This window comes from Alligator sinensis, unplaced genomic scaffold (assembly GCF_000455745.1).
Source record: "Alligator sinensis unplaced genomic scaffold, ASM45574v1 scaffold81_2, whole genome shotgun sequence".
NCBI lineage: Eukaryota > Metazoa > Chordata > Crocodylia > Alligatoridae > Alligator > Alligator sinensis.
In genome coordinates, this window is record NW_005842912.1 from 499,785 (window position 1) to 521,134 (window position 21,350).

Genomic DNA, 21,350 nt, shown 5'->3' on the forward strand with positions numbered 1-21,350 from the left:
CAGGATTTTTTGTCCCAAGTTTCCAAAGTAGGTAAGACATCCTCAGCATCCCCTCCTTCCATTCTATGCTCAGTGCCACATCCCCTTCCTTCCTATTCCTCCCTCCTTCTCTCTACTTATGCCTCTGAGGAAGGGGAGACGCACTTGCCACTGATACTATCCATGGCTGATGTGGGGACCAGAGAGGCCCCAGAGCTGCTCCTGCCCCACTCCAGCTGGGGCTGCAGGGATCAGCTGCATAGCAAGCTGGACTCATCCAGAGACAATGGCAGCAAAGGGAGTGGCCCAGGGGCAGGCAAACCCATCCACTGCAGCCACTGTCCCTGGCTGAATCCAGCTCCCTACACAGTCACTCCCTGCAGCACAGCTGAAGCACTGGCAGCAGGCAGGTTTCCTCTTCCTGCACCCAGAGATGTGAGTAGAGAGAGCCAGGAAGGGAATGAGAGAGGAGGGGACATACTACTGAGCTAGAATAATAGAAGAGGGAAGGGGAGATTCTTACTGCTTTCAGGGACTTAAAAGAAGTTCTTAGCTGCTTCTCCTGCAGCATGGTCCCCCCATTGGAGGTGGGGGGAAGGGAGAGGGCAGGAGGCAAGGCTACAAGTGAGGGAGTGCGTCCACCAAAGGTGCAGGTCACTGCTCTTGCACCTCACTTTTCAAAATCCTAGATCCCTCTAAGCATACATACACACACATACATATATATATGTAACAAATTAACAGCTAGGTCATTCTGAAACTTCATTATAGAAAGTTTATATCTGGAAGAGATATGGAATTATAGACTATTTTCTGAGGTTATAAAACTATCTTTTTGAGAAGCTTATGGACCAGATATACAAGAATACACAAGTCATAGCTTACGTATGACCCTATTTTATAGGCTGCTTTTCAGAGTTAGGTCTTGTAACTAAAAAAACAAAACAAAACAAAAAAAAACTTATTCATAAACCAGCACTGAAATGTATTTAATTGCTCTTCCACATGGCTGAGAAAGTATATTAAAGATATTCAAAAATGTTTTGAGGCACAACCATAACAAGTCTTAATTGTTAACACATGAATGGCAGACACATCTTCTGTACTTGGGTAAAATATGGTAGAATTTTGGCCTCCCAATTTGCGCTGTAATGAGTGGGAGACTAACTTCAGATTAATCTTTGAGATGCGTAGGCTAGCATACACAAAACCAGTTATTTCTGATATTATTTTATCTCATGACTTGTTATGCAAATGTACTCCTGTGAAATTTTAAGTATTTGTTACAAGAGGTTCTTCCTTCAACTTAAGTATACTTGCTTGTTTGCAGAAAATACAATACTAAATATGGTCAAGCATTCCAGAATTTTCCCCTTCCCTGTCAGAGGTTATTTTAGAGGCATCCATACTTTTTGCATGAAACTTTATAAGCCAGATACCGTGACTGGACCTGGGAGGGAGGATGCCTTTCTTTGACTGCCGTCTTTGTTGCAAACAAGGGATACTGTGGGTCCAATTGCAAGATAAGGACAGCTCCCACTGAGGATTTTCAGAGATTATTAATCTATGGTAACTGGAAAGTATTTTACAGAGAGAAAATTGTGACAAAATTTTATTTATTTTCAAGACATCTGAACTTGAAGCGCTTCACCGCATATCTAGCACCACTTCAATGGTAATCAATAGGGCTGTGTGAAGCTTTGGTAGCCAATTCAATTTGGAAGAGATTCAGCCTGATTTGGTGGCCAAATCTCTGAATCTGAATCAAAACTGGAGATCAATTTCAAAGATCCAAATTGAATTGGAAGCCTCCGAATCAATTCGGAAAATATTTGGCACCGCTACAGAGATTCAGCCATAGACTAAACAGACAGCAGTTCTCACCACGCTGGACAGAGCTGCGTCCAGATGGTAAGTTGGTTGTGGTGGGCGGAAGGAGGATGGAAGGGGTGTGGGGAAGGGAGGGACTGAGGCTGGGACAAGCTGCTCAGCTGGGGCAGGGGGGTGCGGGACTCGAGGGAGGGGTAGAGGGGGGTCACAGGATGCAGGCATGGCAGTGCTTGGAGTGGGAGCTATGCCTTGCTGCCGCTTGCCCCCTTCCGCCTGGACTCCTCCCGGGGTGTGCGGGCCCCGGGATCTGTGTGCAGGATGACAGCAGTATGCTGCTGCTGGCAAGCGATATTAGTTGTGTATTGAACAGTTTGAGGTGCAATTTCACAAAAACCCCTGCACCTATCTCCTTGAAACTTGGCAGGCTTCACAACCTCAAAAGGGGCTACCACCCCTGCAATTTCATCCAATTTCATCCAAGAAATAACAAAGTTATAGGCATTTTTATGATTCCCTGTTATAGCCTATGGGCAAAATATCAAAACACATTGAAACAGCGTCAAAACAGCGAAACAGTTCCAACAAAACAGAGCAGTGCTTCGAAACAGCGAAAGGAAACACTGTCCTTTTGAAATGGCAAAACGGAAGTCAAAATGAAACGATGCTGTCTCGCACAGCCCTACCCCATGCCCCTTCCCTCCCCGCTCCACCCACCGCAACAGACTTACCAGCTGGAGGCAGCTATGTCCAGAGCAGTGAAGACTGCTGCCTCTTTAGTCTATGGCTGAATCTCTGAAGCGGCGCTGAATCTTCACATCCGATTCAGCCAAATTGAAGCAGGACAGTGATTCGAATCTCTGAATCGAATCGCTGTCCCTCCGAATCAGCCGAATCCGAAGCGAATACTTGCCGCTTCGCACAGGCCTAGTAATCAATGCATACATTATATGCTGTAACATCAGACACTAAACAACATTCAGATCAATCCCCTTCTAAATATTGGGTGTTTTTGTTCCTATCAATTAGGATATAAATGAAATTACAGTTTTGATTACTCTAAAATAATATTTTTTCATTTACACAAAAAGTAGAGAATTTTTTTTTTACATTTTCTTACCTTAATAGCCAGTGTGATATCAGCATATGCACAAAATCCTCCACCTTTATCACTTGAACAGTGGTGAAAGCCACCCCCTAAATATAAGGGGGAAAAAATTACAGAGTAAAAAGCTAGATACTGTGGAGTACAAAATGATCACTGAAAATACAAGGTCAGTGAGTAAGCTGAGGTCTTTCTTTAATTGAACAAAGAATCTAAAATTTCCAGCCTAGTGTGGTGCCTACTGGTCATAATGTTTGGCTTATTAGGTCCCAAGATAAAGGAGCTGTACATGCTGAACTTAAATTCTTGCAACTGTACAAAGAATTTGACACACATGACACGGATGTATAAATGCAAGGTAGAGATCTAATAGGGCAGCTGTGGCATGAGGCAAGCAGGCTGTCATGCTGCTGGGGATGTGAAAGGTTAAATGATTAATTGTTTAACCAATAAGTGCAGCAATAACCAGTTAGCATACTGGTTATCCTTTAGCTCGGGGCCTGTGCAGTCTGGCAGGGCTTGCCTCCTCCCCCTGTGTCCAGTCAAAGGGCCAAGTCGAAGTGTTATAGGTTAATCATTTAACTGATATAATAAGAGGAAGTTAAATAAATGCTGTTAAAGTATTTACATCCCTAAATGCTGCTGTCAGTTATTTTTGCACCCCCATCCCAAAAGGCATTGTCCAGGGCTGCTACCACAGTCATGCTACTAATTCAGGGTGTCTCTGTGCTTTACCAACTCCTAGTTATGTCTGCAGGGCCTGGGGTGGTGTGGGCACTAAGGCCCACCATTGACAGCCCAAATATTGCAAGTTTGAGGCCATAGCAGAAGTGTTAATGGTGTGGCTGTGTCCAATTCCAATTAATCTGCAAATTCCGCTAAATACCTTGTCATAAAAACACAAAAAAGAAACGAAGTTGTGTCTGCAGGTTTAGAGTAAAACATAAGGCCGAGTCTTTCCCACTTTGAGGAAGATGAACAACAATTATGAGGGTGTTTCAGAAACAAATGGCAATTTCAAAATAAAATAATTCTGTGTGCAACGATCATTTCCTGAACAACATCACTGCTCTACATAGTCATATATAAGAAGGCAGGCCAGAGTAATTCCATAGCAATACTTAATGATATAAAAAGGAAGCGACTAAGAGGTGCAGGCATCTGTTTTATTATTTGTGGGTTTCGTTTGTTATTTATACTGAGTATTTACTTTTGGGGTGGGATGAGCAAGCAAATAATAGGAAAAATACTGAAAGAGACAGATGTATTACCATACATTTTATATAGCAAATCTGTTTTTGTTAAATGTCTTTACAGATAAAAATTTGCACAGAATTTTTCTTTTTAAGCACGACAGGTTGCACAGATGCTCATTACGTGGGAATTACTATCTTTAGAAATGGTACAAGACTATACAGAGATAGTGGTTAGAAACTTCAGCACTGGTGGCTTCCATGAAGTCCACTAAACAACCTTAATATGATACACAGTTCTGCTTTTATAAATACTACCCCTTTTTGCTCTGTTATAGAAAAAGAACCATATTGATTTTAATTATACCCTTACAATTTATTCAATTCAATTAAAACAAGCAAAATAATCAGTCATTCAACTGGCCTGCTGGAAAATATTCACCAAACAATTAAATATATATGTAACATCAACACTATTATTTCTCTCAATTGTCACTGAAGCACAATAGGTTTTGAAGTTTTGTACGGACGGCATTTCATTTCTTGATTGAGGAAATGGCTATTCTTGATTCCCATGTAATACATCTTTTTCTGAAGGACCCTATTTTTTTTTAATACTGTGGCAGAATTGTTGCTATTGCTGCACATATATTTAGCAGAATAGTGCAATTAGGTGTCACTGTTATTTATTTACTTCATGAAGAGATTTGCATGCAAATGTACTGCTGATAATTGATGTTAGGAATGTAATATATGTGCCCATAAGCCTCTTCTTTCATTTCTCAAATCATTTGCTTTTATTACTTCACATTTTATGTTTACTGCATTAAATATTTCAGTTTTGTAACAAGATAAACTGACAAAACAAAACAGAACACAATCTTGCAGTTCAATTACATGCAACATCACTGGTTTTTTGGGATGCTAAAAGGAAACTGTAATGCAGCAAGTCACATAGGTAGAAACTTTAAATCATAGTAGGGTCAGAAATACTGTCTCAAGTGACAATAATTGGATGGGTTGAAACATGAATCTTCATGTGTGAGTGAAAGGCGTTTCTCTATGTCCCACTAAGATAAAAGCTGTCTTCTCTGGACAATGGGATGGGGGAATCACATTAAGGTTAGAAGTAGAAAACCTTACCTTGCTTCCTAAGTACAGTAATTTAAAAATATTTATTTTTTCCTTTATCCAAAGCATTAGCTACTAGCTACAATTGGATACAGGATACCATAATAGACTGGATTATTGTCAGTTGTGCTACATTTACTTCTGTTTCTCCAATATTTAACTGATGTTTTCAATTAGTCGCAGTCAGAAAAAGGTGAAAAGACTTTGTTTTTCATAGGTTTCATACAGTACAGCTACACCACATAACAGTTAGGCCGGTATAGATACACATTAGGGCTGTGCGATATTTCAACTGGTGTTTCGTTTTGAAGCTGTTTCGATGCATTCGAGCTCAAAACAGCAAAATCGAAACAAACCAAAAGGCTTCAAAACAGCTTTCAAACAAAATGAGGGCACTCAAAACGTTTCAAAGCATTTTGAGTTTTGAAGCCAGGCTTGCTGCAGCTAAACAGAAACTAAGGAGAGGGAGGGGGAAGCTTCCCCCAGCTCTCTGATCATTTTCCCAGGTGGCACAGGCCCCTGGATCTGTGTGCTGGGTTTCAGCAGGCTGCTGCTGCAGTTTCAGCGGCAGCCTGCTGAAACCCCACACACAAAACAGGGGCCTGCAGCCCCGGGGAAGAGCTGGGGAAATGATCAGAGACTCCCTATGCCTGAAGAAGGGTGACTGCACTGGAAAGCTTGTTAAGAACTTTTTTCCAGCTACTCAGTTGGTCTAATAAAAGATATCACACCTACCCAAAGAACCTTGCCTGCCTTCTTCTTCAAGGATTCTTTGTCCTTAAGAGGAATCTACCTTCTCAGGTAGCATTTTATCTGAGTAGTTCAAACAATGTTAAATCCTCCCAGAATGTTCCTCCTTCATCCTTATATTTTTTTAGAGATATAAATGTATACAACTACAAACCAGTCCATTGGAAAATTTCCACTGAACACATTGATTATCTCAAGATATTTTTTTTTAAATCACAATTACTCTTATCAGCAAGCTAGAGTGACATACACCTATGTGCAGAGAGTCCGTATTTATTATAGTCCCCATCAATGTAGTTTCTGAATATTATACAACTTTTAATAGATTTATTTCCCAATAAAACTCAAGTGAGATGGGGAAGTACCATCATCTATATTTCCCAGAGAACTGAGGCGTAAAGGAATTGCCCAAATCCTCAAAGGTGCTTAGATTTCAATGGCCTTCAATTACATAGTAGTGTCAGAGAGTTGTTTTTGTTGGTGATGTCTTTTATTGGACTAACTGTACAGAGGAGAGAGTTTTGGGGCAAGTATGAGAGAGTACCCCAATCACCGAACCACACTTCTCCAAAACAGAAACATAATAGGTTTGCAGACTTTAGGTTGTATGCATGGGTAGAGATCTAGGATAAAAGAGACCATGTGGCACACAATCATATCTAACACAACACACATTTTTCTCCAGTTACACAGAGACTACAAGCTTTACTAATACACTAAGAGCTTAGTGCTATACTATTCAGTTTAAGAACAAAGAAAAAACAAATAGAACTTTACTGGAATGTGCACTAAATGGTAGATTATATATTATGTTTAAAAACACAACTAACTAGAGAAAACACGGTCAAAAATATTTTTTCATTAGTCCTATAGTCCTTACAACTAAATGTACATCTCTTATTTATATCCATAAAACAATATTTAGTCTTCTTGAGTGTCTTGACAGAGCAGCCCACTATGGGTTGTGTGAAATGGGCCATATTTGATTCGGATTTGGCCCGAATTGGGGACAGTGATTCAATTCGTTGATTTGGGTCACTGTCCCGATTCAATTCAGCCGAATCTGAAGATTCAATGCTGATTCGGAGAATCAGCAATTCGGCCATAGACACAGCTTTAAATGTTTTTTCTACATACCTCGAGGTACCAGGCGTGGCTCATGAACGCTGCAATGCTGGGGTGGATGGAGCGTCCCACTTCTGGCTCTGCTGCCAAGCACGCAGGGGACACCCCTCCCACCACGGCTTAGTGACTGGCCACGGGGGAACCCTAGGTGCTCCCCCAGACCCAGGAGGCACCAGTCGCCGAGTCGGGGGGTGGAAGGGATCCACCGCGCACTCCCCGGCAGATCTAGAAGTGGTTTTGGTTCACTTCCGGGTCCACTGCCAAGCATGCTGGGGATCCCCCCACACTCCCATGGGATGCTCCATCCACCCCAGCATCAGAGTATTCACGAGCCGCCTGGTACCTTGAGTATGTAGAAAAAACATTTAAAGCTGTGTCTATGTCCGAACCATCAAATCTTTCCAAATCAATTCGGAAGGTTCTGATTCAAATCGGAGAACTTAAAGGGTCCTCTGATTCGATTCAGATTCGGAGACTCAGTTGCCAAATTGGGTCGAAACTGCACAAAATCAAGTCAGCAACCGAAGCTTCGCACAGCCCTACAGCCCACACTTTACTGTCACTCATTTCCACACCTGAGTTAATATTACCACACATAAATTAAAGTTTTTAGCTAGAGCTAAAAACAGTCTGCAGCACTGTGAAATGGGAGAGAGACATTACCAGGAATGGCTAACAGACAGTAAAATTACTGAAAAAAGGATAATTTCAATAGTGGAACATCAACCATTAAAAGGAAGAAAGAGATGGTCATTAACACCTGTGGAGTGGACAAAAATAAGATTAGCAAGAATGAAGTAGATTTTAATGAGCCATGAAGTCAACTGACGCCCTCAGTGCTGCATGAATAGAAATGACCCTGCCCCTCCTCAGCATTTGTTTTTAAAGTTTGGGTACAGCAGTAATCACAGGAGGATGCAACTGCACATTGCTCCCCTCTGGATCTGCCCCTGGCTGCCTGTCACCCTAGGTCAGGAGTTGTCAACCAGGGATATGCCTACCCCCAGGAATACTTAAAAAGGTTGTATGGGGTACACATGGGCAGGTGGCCAAGCAGGTGGGGACAGAGCATGCCCCGAGGCATGGCAGCAGCATCTCCCCCGGTGTGTACACCTCTTACCCAGGATGAAGGGAAGGGACACATCGGGCACTGCCAGCCCCACACAGCACACTGTGTGCTTGGAGCCAGCCTCCCTGCCCCCCACCCCAGCTCGCTCTCCTGACTGGCTGCTACCCACTTACAGCAGGGCTGCAACAGTCTGAATGGTGGGGGGGGCAGAGAGGGGAAGTGTGTTTTGTGCCCACCCCCATGGTGCACAATTTGCCAGGCGTCAAGCCTGTCAGCAGCCTGCAGAGCCACGACTGGGCATGAGAAAGTGGCGTGGCACACAGCCAAGTAGGGTAGCAGCAACCATCGCATGTGAGCCCCCACCCCGTTCAGCCCCCCCAGCACCACCACCACCACCACCACCACCCACTCCCCCAGGAGGGCCTGGGGGCGCATGCCCCCGGATCAATACACAGGGCAGGGCAGGGCAGTCTGTGGGCTGCTACAGGCTGGGGCCGGGCTGAGGTGGGAGGGGGTTGGGGGAGCTATGGCAAATTCTGGGGTGGCTGCAGCCCTCACCATAGCCCCACTCCTCGAGCACAGCCTGGCCCAGCCCTGGCCAGAAGAGCCCAATGCAGCCCCGGCCCCAGGCCACAGCTATAGCCCGCTCCACCCCCTGTATAGATCCAGGGGGAACACAACCCGCATGCCCTCCTGGCGGTGTGCACAGTGGTGGGCATGCGCAGCTGCGACCTGCTTTGGCTATGCAGCACCTGCCCCGGCTGTGCAGCACCTGCCCCAGCCCCAGCCCCACTCCCTCCCTCACTTTCTTTGCGACTGGGCTTGGTGGGCACAGATCGAGACTCCCACAGTGCACGAGGGAGTGGGACTGCAGTAGGGGCAAATCATTCATCTCTGCCCTACTCCGTCCTGCATTGTGGGGGTCTCAAGCCCCAGCCCCACTCCCTCCCTCACCGCTGTGGGAGGGGACAGATTGAGGCCCCCACAATGAGGGAGGGAGCGGGGTAGGAGCAGGGCTGGGATGAGTAGGGGTTGAAAACCCCTTCCCTAGGTGGTTGTTTAAGAAGCAACTGTCAAGGTTCTGTTTCACCAAATATGTGATAATGACATTAAACCAGGGGTGGGCAATTATTTCAGGCAGAGGACCACTTACTGAGTTTTGGCAAGCCATCAAGGGCTGCATGACAGGCAGCCAGGGGCAGATAAATATTAATTTTCTAAATTTTTTAGGGGCCCCGCGGGCCAGGTAGAATTTAGTTTTATGATATAAATATTGATATTTACAATTGCCATACTGATTACTGCTGCTTTGTAGTTAGTAATGAAACAACAATTAGTATTTTGTTCCTTCAAATGAGTCCCCTATCCTTTATTCTCTTTTCCTAGAAGAACATGACTATATTTTTCATTTAATCACAAAGCAACAATTTGAATTATAAGGGATGAGGAAAAATAAATCCAGCACTCTATTTTTTTCTGTAAATAATTTCAGATCCTTATATTTATCCTCTACTCGTCTGTTCTAAGGCAGCCAAGAGGAAATAACATGATTCTTTAAAAAAGCAAAAAAAAAGAGTTGTTAAAATATCTTTCAGTTAATTACATTTGGACTTACCCACATTGATTGCCCAGCCTCTATCAATGGCAAGTTTTCCTGCCTTTAAGAAAAATACAATAAAGATTTCATGAATGAGTGAACACCACCATTTAGTAATACAGTCTCTTATCCTGTACATTTCTCTCAACATTTCTAAGATACTTATTAATAGAATTTTTCTCACAGTAAGTTATGTTGGATCATACACAGCACTTAAGAAACAAATTTTCAATATAATTGAGATGCATTTAATACTGAATCTGTATTTTCTTCTCTTGCAGTCATGCTCTAAAACATTTCTAGCAGAGATGAACACTGACACCTAGCAGTTGCATTAAAAAGTGCAGAAAACATTCTTGTAACAAAATTATCAAGATAGATCAAGCATTAGCAATAAAGTTGCAAACACAAAAAATGAATAGGACTGAATAGTAATTATACTCATGAATTTTATTCTGCTTTATGCAACAATTCTCAAGAGAATATATTTATAAGCACTAAATACTGGATATGTCTAGATACACTTCAGGTTCCAGGGGTGGGGGACTCAGTGCAGTGATTCGTTTACATTTTTCTTACAAATTAATATTCATAACATTGACTATCCTTAATTCTTTTCACTCTATTTCCTGAAAATGGCGACCACTGCTCTCTTGCAGACTCAAATGGCATTCAAAGTAGAAGCAGCAGAAAATAAGGGAAAGCTCTGCCAGAACAAGGAAAAGCTTATTTTTCAAAGGAAAATGTGAACAATTACCAAAGAGGAGACAGTTAATTGAGCATTTCTCCTGTTCAAGGCAGATATTTCTATTACTACACTATTCTTACAAATGCCTGGAAGGGCTTATTATAATTTTTTTAGCAAAATAAGAGTTTCCTCTATTTTTTTTTTTTTTTTTACTTGTCAAGGTAATCAAACAGCTTAGAGGTAAACTGTTAACATTAACAAGTTCTTTGAGTGCCCCTTTAAATATTGCTTGTTTGAAAGGAAGCAATGTGTGAGAAAAATATTTTTTCCCATTCAGATGCTGCTAATTTAACCATATTAGACCTTGAAGAGAGATTTTTGTATTGAAGTCCAGTACCAAGGAGTCTCAGTAGTACATCACTACCACTTCTCATTTCATTCTAATTTCTGAGTATTGATCATTGTACCAGGTCAGAAAAACATCAAAGTACAAAAGGAACTTTATCAATGCCAGGTACACTATGGCCAACAAAAAAAAGTGTTGGTTTTTTTTTCTGAATCCAAAGAGTGTATGGATTTATTGCTCAGTAAATTGAGATTATGCTGTTAGATGGTAGAAGAGTATTTCTATAGAAAAAAAAACAGTACTCAGGAGAAAGGGGAAATCAAAACCAATCAAAGAATGTTATTCGTATAGAGTTATTTATTTATTTATTTATTTTTACAAGAAACACTTCAATGCTCATGATTATGGCATATACAGACACATAGCAAATAGACCATCCCTACTTCAGAGATACTACAACCTAAGTAAATTTTTTCAAAGACCACATTTGAATAGTGAATTTGTTTGTATAATCACTAAAAGATGACAGCACAGGAAAACCCTTCCAATTGCTGTTTGATGCCTGGCTAGTGAACAACTTGAAATACCCAGGTTACATAAGCAGAACTGTTAAAACCCTAAACCGAACTCTAAGATTCACAGATGCTCTAGACTTCCTCCTGGTATCAGAGATATAGCAAGATATTTCAGTGGCCAGGGCAAGGTGGGAAGGGCAGGAAGGAATTATGCTGACCACTAGAAAACAGGAGTGGGGACATGGCAGGGAAACCTTCCCTGCCTCTGCACTCTGCGCTTGGGTGGCAGAACTGCTACAGCTCACGCCCAAGCATGCTATGACAGTGTGAGCTTGACCACTGTCGCTGAGGGCTGGGCTCACTAAATGCTGGTGCAACAGCTTGGTCAGCATGGACTTCCCAGGACTGCTCCTGGTGCTCCACTTGCTCCCCTTCCCCCCAGATATGTTTCTGGGCTATGGGATATGCTGCTATGATGTTCAGTACCAAAGCTTTGGCCTGGGAGAGGAGTGCATGCCATTCACTTTGCTAATCCCCTCTCCCTCCTGCCCCCAAAGATACCCTAACAGGACATGAGACAGCATCTGCCCAGCTCCATCTGGACAGGCTATACAGAGCTGCCCCTGCTGTGGATTCCTTGAGGGGAAGGGGCCCACACAGATACCTCCATGAAAAAGACTCCTGGAGGGGACCATACCACCCACTATAACTCAGCACTTGGGTCTGGTGCTCCCCTCACCCGCTACTGCCTAGTATCACCTCTGCTAGCTACTCCTTTACCCCTTGGACTTTGTTTTTCCGCACTAAGAGGTGGGAACTGTGTAGTAGGCAATGCACTTCTGCCCACAGCAGTCTCCGTGGGGAGAGCTCACCTAATGGGCTCCAAAAATTAATTCTCTTGTCCTCCTATCATGAAATACTGACTCTTGCGATCTGTATCACACAGCAAAGGGGAGAACAGTGCAAGGCTCACAGGTAGTACTGAAGGACTAATAGAATGTTTAGCAGCAAAGCAAAGCTTTATGAAACCCAGGAGCCTGGGGAATTACTTTTCTCTCTTCCCTCCATCTGTAATGCTATAAAAGCTACAAGTGAAATTATACCCACAATTATTCGTATGCAATTAACAAAATGACATCGATTAGTTACCTGAGAACAGAGCTTGGTCCTACTTATTTATTGCTGCTGAAGGTGGTTATTTTAGATTTCAAAGGGATCTAAAGCAGATAAAGCTAGTGTTCCCCACTCATGCTTTATTCTACTTTTGCCTCTCTAACTTGGGCCACTGGTAATATATTATTTACAGTAATCCTCATCCATAAAGGGACAACTCTTGTGGGAGCTTGAAAATACAGGCAGATTCTATATTGTTTTTCCTTCATGCTCCCAGCAAATTAACCTGTAATACTTTATGTAAATAAGAAGAATATTCCAGCACAGTCTATCTAGTTTTCCCACAAGTCACAACACCCTTACATTGTGCAAATCATCTCAACTATTATGAGGGCAGAAGCCCTTTCACAGATTTTTTTCTTAAATTGCTCTTTATTCTTTTAATAAAAAATTTAGGAAACACTATGATAAGAAAATTAGAGGGCAGGGAGAGAAAAAGAGATACAGGAGAAGGAGAGCAATTAGGAAACAAGGTCAATGAATGACAAGATATTTTTGGATTTCAAGTAGAAAGCTTAACCCCATTTCTAATCAAAACAAAGCACAACAAATTATGGCAGTACATGTTAATCACCGGCTCCAGCACTGTATGTGTAGCCTTGGGAGAAGAACTTCTTTATCTTATTTTACAAACCAGAAGAAAAATAAAGATGGTGAAATTTCAGAATGGGCTGTAATGTCCACTCTTCTACCTCTGTGTTTAAAACCTCCATCTTATGTTCTTTTTTTCAATATGCTGTTTGAGTCTATGCTCTGCTGCTATTGTTTAATTCTCATAAGAAGAGCATGAGTAATTTTTGTCTAAACCTCCATGTGTTAGAAACACTGCTGCATATAGGGTATGGACAAGTATATGTTTTAGCCACTTTAAAAAGAAAAGGGGGAGGAGCTATAGCTCATAAGTGCACATCAGTTATTCTGATCTAAATTAGGGATCTCTGACTTCTAATCAGTTGGGGGCTGCACACCACTGTTACATCATGCCATACAATCACCCCAGCCCCCACCCTCAGCTCCCTAGTCACAGACTCCCCCCACGCCTGCTGCACTGCAGGATCCTTAGGCCCATGGACTGAGCCACTAGGGCTGTACAAAACGGCTATGTTTCATTTTGGTTTTGAATTCGGCCATTCCGGAGGACAGTGATTCGTTTCAGTGTTCCTGATCGCTATTCCATTTCAATTCGGCCAAATCTGTTTCAGAGTTTCGACACCAATTCAGAGATTCAGATAGGCCGGGGAGAGGCAAGCACAGCCAGGCGGCTGCAGGTTCTCCCATGGCTCCTCCGGCTGTGCCTGCCTCTCCCTGGGTGGGTGGGAGGCAAAGGAAAAACCCCCATGGCTGCCCTGCCCAGCCTCACCTCGCCGTCCAGGCCTAGCTTCCCAGCACTTAAAAAAAAAAAAAAAAAAAGCCCCGTACTCTCTGATTGGAGCAGCGGTCATTGGGACCTCTGTGGGTTTGTGGCAGAGCCCCCTGTGCAGCGCAGGGCAGTGTGGGGCAGCAGGGATCGCCCCCCCACCACCTGTCACCTGCACAGCAGCTGTTGTATGTCATTTATTTAATACTTATATAATACTTAATATTTTCAAGGCACGGTATAGGTCAAATAGGGGTGTGTGAAACGGGCCGTATTCAATTCAGATTTGGCCCAAATCAGGGTACAATGATTCAATTTGTTGATTTGGATCACTGTCCCGATTCAATTCGTCCAAATCCGAATCTGAAGACTCGATGCTGATTCAGAGAATCAGCGATTTGGTCACAGACACAGCTTTAAATGTTTTTTCTACATACCTCGATGTATCAGGCACGGCTCCTCAACGCTGAGATGGTGGGGAGGATGGAGCGTCCCACAGCAGCACAGGGCCCACCACACCTCCCCACTCCCCCATTTGCTTGGCAGCGGACCCGGAAGTGGACCAGAAGTGCTTCTGGTCCACTGCCGAGCACACTGGGGGCCCCTCCGCGCTGCCATCATTCGCCCCACCATCTCAACATTCACAAGCCACCTGGTATCTTGAGGTATGCAGAAAAAACATATAAAGCTGCATCTATGTCCGAATCGTCAAATCTCTCCAAGTCGATGCAGAAGGTTCCAATTCGATTCGGAGATTGAAAGGGTCTCCTGATTCAATTCAGATTTGGAGATTCGGCCGCCAAATCAGGCCAAATCTCAGCCAAATCGAATCAGCGACCGAAGCTTCACACAGCCCTTAATATTTAATTAGGCCCTGTAGCTAATGTGACATTTTAAATGTTGGGTCACAAACTCATCTTGTGAAGTACCATACAAATATAGTAACACAGTCTCTGTCCTGAAAAGCCTAAAAATGTACTGCCCAATCTATCAATGATTTACATACATAAATGAGTTTATGCATTGTAGTAGTCTCACTGATAACAATGAGCCACTCAAAATGGATAAAGTAGCACATTGTAAAATTCTGCAGGACTGGAGATAAACTGGCAAGAATCAGAGAGGTTACAGAAATAGGAGTGCTGACTGTGGCAGAAAGCCACCTTTGTTTCTCCCCCAAGAACTCTGCTCTGTGACAATTTTGATTAGGATGGGCCCAGCAGAGGATACATACCTTTACCCTATCTCTTTGGGTAACCTGAGCTGGATACATTCCTGAAGGAGAGGGGAAACCTGCTCTCTGTGTCTACGTGACTGGCATCACATACCTGGGTGAGGGGCTTCCTTCCTGGTGGGCTACAGTCTGCCCGGCAACTAGTGATGTATTTCAAATTGGTTGGCTGACAGCCAACAGGTGCTGGCCTCCATCAGACCAGGTAAATGAGGTCACAAGGGCTATATAAGTTAAGGACTGCCCGGGGGGGTGAGAGATACTCAGGAACAAAGAAGAGCTGTACCATCTGAAACTTGCAATCTCTCTCAAAACTCATGATCAAGGAACTGCTTGCCTTCAGAGGGAATTTCCAACAGCCTCTGGATGATGCTTGTGAGTAAGCTACCTGAGATCCAACTAGTATATAGCTTGCAGTAACTCAGATGCAAGATCAAAGGCTACCCCAGCCACAGGAGTTGCTCTATGGGATTTCTCTGATATTGCCTTGTACCCTATTCTAACCTTACCCTCTGTAACCAATAAAGTTCTCCTTTGTGACTGCTGTAGGAGACTTATTGAGGGGTAGGTTTAATTATGCCTAGGAGGCCCCTTGGGTCTGCGGACTAAGGGAAACTATCCTTTTTTGGCCCCTGACTTGGGGAATCATAGAAGTAGGGTCGGAAGGGACCTTGAAGATCTTCAAGTCCGACCCCCTGCCTGGGCAGGAGAGAAACGGCTCAAGTGACCCCAGCCAGGTAGGCATCAAGCCACTTCTTAAAGTGCCCCAGAGTAGGAGCCAGCACCACTTCCCTTGGAAGTTGGTTCCAGATCCTAGCCACCCTAACTGTGAAGTAGTTCCTATGGATGTCTAATCTGAACCTACTCTCCAACAACTTGTGGCCATTATTTCTTGTTATCCCAACTTGTGGTCGTTATTCCTTGTTATCCCGGGGGGCGCTGGGGGAAACAAGGTCTCCCCCAAGTCCTTCTGGTCCCCCCTAGTGAGTTTATAGACAGTCACAAGGTCCTTCCTCAGCCTTCTCTTGTGAAGGCTGAACAGGTTCAGGTCCCGTAGCCTCTCATTGTAGGGTCTGCTCTGCTGTCCCCGGATCGTGCGGGTGGCCCTCCTCTGGGTGGAGGACCACCCAGCTGTGGCCTGACCAGTGTCACAGAGGGGGAGGATCACCTCCTTGGCCCTACTTGTGATGCACCTGTGGATGCACGATAGGGTCCGGTTAGCCCTGCCGACCATGACCTCGCATTGTCGGCCCATGTTCATCTTGGAGTCAATGATGACTCCAAGATCCCTTTCTGCCTCCGTGCTGTCAAGAAGGGAGTTTCCCATCTTATAAGTGTGTTGCCGGTTACTACTGCTCAAGTGCAGCACCCTGCACTTGTCCGTATTGAAAAGCATCCTGTTTTTGTCAGCCCACCCTTGCAACCTATCCAGGTCTTTCTGCAGTCTTTCCCTCCCTACTAGCGTGCCCACCTCACCCCAGATTTTGGTATCATCAGTGAATTTGAACAGGTTGCTTTTCACCCCGTCGACCAAATCATTGATAAAGAAATTGAACAACGCAGGCCCAAGGACCCGCCCTGGGGGACTCCACTGCCCACTTCCCCCCAGGTCGAATATGACCCGTCCACCACCACCCTCTGAGTGCAACCCTTCAGCCAATTAGCAATCCACCCGACCGTGTAGGCATCGATGCCACAGTCGCCTAGTTTTTTAACGAGGATGGGGTGAGACAATGTCAAAGGCCTTCCTGAAGTCCAGAAAGACTACATCCATGGCGACACCTGCATCCAATGCTTTTGTGACCTGATCGTAAAAGGCAATCAGGTTAGTCTGACATGACCTGCCCCTAATGAAACCGTGCTGGTTGCCCCTCAGCATCACCCCTGATGCCAGCCCATCACAGATGTGCTCCTTGATGATCTTCTCAAAGAGTTTCCCCAGGATTGAGGTAAGACTGACGGGCCTATAGTTGCCCGGGTCCTCCCTCCTCCCTTTCTTAAAGATGGGGACCACATTGGCTATCTTCCAATCATCTGGCACCTGGCCCGAGCACCACGAGCGCTCGTAAAGCCGTGCCAAGGGCCCTGCAATAACCCCTGCTATCTCCCTCAACACCCTGGGATGGAGAGCATCCAGCCCCTCCCCCCCTCCCCCCTTGAGGCAGGGAAGTGCCTCAAGTTCTTGTATTGGGTCGAGTACCCATAGGATTATTAGGCCTGTGTTTCCCCAAAGACACAGGACCCAGACAGTCCCTTCTTGGGGTGGTGGCAGCACATGTTATCCCCCGGACTCTGCAGTGGGGCTTGAAAGGGGGTCTGCCAGGCTTTAGGCGCCCCTGGAGGGACACGTGGAGTCCGGAAGGGGAACGGGCATAGTGAGGTGGGAGGCTCAACGCAGGAGCTCCCCCTACTGGCCCGCCACACTGACAAGTAAAATGACTTGCACAAACTCATACAGCCACTTAATGACACAGCCAGGATTAGAATGCAGGTCACCTGACGCCCAGCCAGTTCTTCAGTCATTATTAGAGATGTGAAGGCCCGGAAAAAAAACAGAAATATTCAGGGGAAAAAACATTTTTTTCCTAGGATTTTTTTTTTTCTGAAAAAAATGGAAAAATTTAAAAAAGTCTTATGGAATATTTTCTTTTAGAATAATGAATAAAATGTTTAAGACAAGGTGTTCATATATTGCTACCCTTTACTCCTCAAAAATGTTTTCTAATAACTATGTGATAGGAAGACTTTTATGTAAGACTATCTACAGTATCAGATCATTACAATTCCTGTACACTGAGGACAAGCAGTACAGTAACAACTCTCAAATGCAAGAGGGCACTGCCATTTTCACAAGAGAAGGAAGAAGGATTCAGTGCCTTCTTTGCTTGTAGACTGCCTCTATTGTTGACTTTTGATCTAGAGGTTGGTGAATCTGCTCCTGTCCTCCTGACTAGGCTTCAAAGGACTGGGAGTGGACACTGGCAGCAGTATCCATTCATTCCTGGAGAGCAGGGACAGGCAATTATTTTGGGCAGAGGGCCACTTACTAATTTTCAGCAAGCCATCAAGGGCCGCATGACAGGCAGCCCAGGGCAGATTAATATTAATTTTCTAAATTTTTTACGGGCCCTGAAGGCCGGATAGAATGGCCTGGCAGGCCACATCTGGCTCCCGGGCTGCATTTTGCCCACCCCTGCTGTAGAGATTATAAACAAGGAGCTTATTGTCCTGCTTGCTCAAAAAAGTCTCAGAAGAAGAAACGGAGCAAGTCTAAAGGTTTTGGAGTTGGAAGGAACCTGCCTTCTCTTGGCCCTGTGACCTTGAGATGCACAGAAGTACAGAAGCAGTACAAAGGAGCTGAAGGAAAGTATACTTCTTTATTGAAAGGTAAGAGTTTAAATTTATCTGAATTCGGTATATTAAACTACGTTTTAACTGCATTACTATATTTTCATAACCCATGTAATTCATACTTGAATTCCTACTAATCTGATGTTTTGTGACAAATCACCCAGTCTTAGCAGTGAGGTAAGGTCTGCAAGGCAGGGAAACTGTTCACAGTTAACTCTGAGGAAGGCTCTCCTCCATCCATTACTAAATGTGTACATGCAATAGCTTAGTGTGTTTATATATGCTAGCTAGCCACTAAATTACATTTGTCTTTTTTCTTCCTCAGCAAAATGGTATGACCAACTTCTAGCATATGGAAGCATTTCCACACTGCAAGTTATTCTGAGAAAAAAATGTAATTAGCAAATACTATCAAATGAAACACGCATTTCCAAATGCTACTAGGATGACCAAACACACCCTTGTATGTAAAAAGTGTCCAGCAGACATTAAAAAATCCTTCACGGGTGTAAGTGAGGAAGATCATGATGATGAAAATGCAAAAGTAACTCTTTCCAACATTCTCAATCCAGAGACTAGACAGTCACCTTGCTGGGGCCACCTTACCCCCAATTATCTTTCCTGCTTGGTGCAGGGGGCTGGACCCAATGATCTTCTGAGGTCCCTTCTGGCCTTACAATATATAAGAATCTATGAAAGTGCTGCTGTGGCTGCTCCTTCTCCTTTTTTTTTTTTTTTTTTTTTTTTTTAATAACATCAGCATCACAAAGGGTTGTGAAGAAACCCTTTGTGATGCTGATGTCTTGATCCTCAAGAAACCAAATATTGCAACCAACTGTATACAAAAGACTCTCAATAGCTCCATTTGTAGAGAAGATGGCACCTGAAGATCAGGGAAAAAATGACCAAGCTCTTGCAAGAGCAATATATTCTTCTGGGACACCCCTGTTAAGAACTGAGAATGCATACTGGCACGAAGCTTTGAAATTACTAAGACCATCATACCATTTCCCCAGCAGACATTCTTTGAACAAGCCTCTTGTACAGTCAGAATATGAACATGTAATGCAATCTGTGCAAGCAAAAAAAAAAAAAAAATCAACAAAGCACTGTCTTGCAGTACTTACAGATGGACAGACAAATGTGCAAGGAGAAAGAATCATATACTTTGTGATAACAACCACTCAACCAGTGTTTTTTTACAGAAGCGTTGGAACAGGCAAGAACAGGCATACTGCAGACTATATCAGTAGTAAAATATGTGAAGTCCTACAGAAGATTGGGAGTGGTAAAGTATTTGCTCTGCTGACTGACAATGCAAGTAACATGAAAGCAGCATGAGAGATCATAATGGATAAATATCCACATATTACTGCAATAGGATGTGCATCCCATGGGCTAAACTTGCTTCTAAATGACATCATGAAGTTGGACACTCTGCAAAAGATCTACAGAAGAGCAAAAGAAGTTATAAAACATGTAAAAGCTACTCATATTGTCGCTGCAGTCTTTAAGAAGAAGCAGGAAGAAAAGAATGCAAAGAATAAAATAGTGACACAAACTCTGTAGTAAAACTAGATGAGATGGAGTAGTGATCTCATTTGAAAGTTTACTGAAAAACAATGAAGCTCTTCAAGAAACAGTAATAATTCTGGACCTTAAAGTACCCAGAAATGTAAAGAACACTGTACTTGAGGATGTCTTCTGGATTCAGCTGCAGAACTCCCTGAAGATTCAAAAGCCAATTTCTTCAGCAATCACTGCATCTGAATCAGACAGTGCACTTTTGTCAGACATGCCTTACCAAATGGTCAAGATAAAAATCAACTGTTTTTGAGAATCTAAGTGTATCTCCACTTACAAGTACAGAAGAAAGACAAGTGAAAGACTTTATTAACAGATGGGAATCCAAGATTTAAAGGCAAAAGTGTTAGTGATGATAGCACTGCTACTGCATTTGACTCAATTACAAAACAAGCAACACACTTGACTTGATGTTGGAAAGGTACTTTCAAATTTTGCAGAGTACAAAACATTGTCTGGGTCCAGCAATGCAGTCTGAAACTCTGCCAGGCATATCCCTCCTGCAACATGGTGGCAAGGCTTTTGCACGAGACAGCCTCCGACTTCTCTTGCTTCTCACCTGCTTCAGATTCCTCCATCTTCTGTAGCATGTGAAAAAACTGGTCTATGTTTGGAAATACTAACACCAAATCAAGAAACACACTAACATGTGAAAGAGAACAGAAACTTGTCTCAATCCGGGCAAACCTTCAGTTTTCAGAAGTCCATGAAGATGGTAAAAATGAAGGATCAGAAGAATCAGAAGCAGCAGAAACTGCTGATAGCTCAGAAAAGGAGACTGATTAGACAAAGTTTCAATGTAGCAAAATTTGTATTCAATGTGTCTTGGGTTTTTTTCCCCCTTTTTTCTCCTAAAAATGAGTGCTTTCTGTATCTGCTTGACACTGTGGAGGAGACTAAGTCCAGAATACATAATAACTTCCTTTGTTTTACTATAATGTTGATGGTTTCTTCTAGCTTCAACTTTAATTTTTTCCTGCTTCTCATAAACTGGCAAAAACTAAGACATGCTAGGTTCCTTATAGTTCAGCAACTTGTAGTTCCATTTGCACCAAAAATTAAAAACATTTTAAAGTAAATTCAAGTAGTACATTTGTAATTATTTTCTGAATAAACTATACTTTTAAATTTAATAAATATACCAAACTTGATAATTTTATTAGCAAACTAAGTTATACATAATAGATTTTATGTTCTTAAAGTAGCAAAGTGAATTTAGATCTGTAAAGGATGCTAAGAAAGTAAGTATTTCATATATTTCACTTTCCCCCCAAATTTCCGTTTTTTTCCAAAAAAGGGGGGGGGGGGGGGGGGGGGTTTTTCCCTGCG

The 21,350-nt window shown here is 43.3% G+C and overlaps 1 protein-coding gene across 3 annotated transcripts in view; it reads right to left on the reverse strand.

Annotated features, from left to right (window-relative positions):
- Positions 1 to 21,350, reverse strand: part of HDAC11 (histone deacetylase 11) — a 102,798-nt gene that overhangs the window by 32,970 nt on the left and 48,478 nt on the right. For all 3 annotated transcript variants that reach the window (XM_025192322.1, XM_014525920.2, XM_006036093.3), the window contains exons 5-6: positions 9,795 to 9,837; positions 2,927 to 3,003 (exon numbers count right to left, since the gene is read on the reverse strand). In XM_025192322.1, coding sequence (XP_025048107.1) covers positions 2,927 to 3,003; positions 9,795 to 9,837 — 120 coding nt within the window. The remainder of the gene's footprint in view (positions 1 to 2,926; positions 3,004 to 9,794; positions 9,838 to 21,350) is intronic.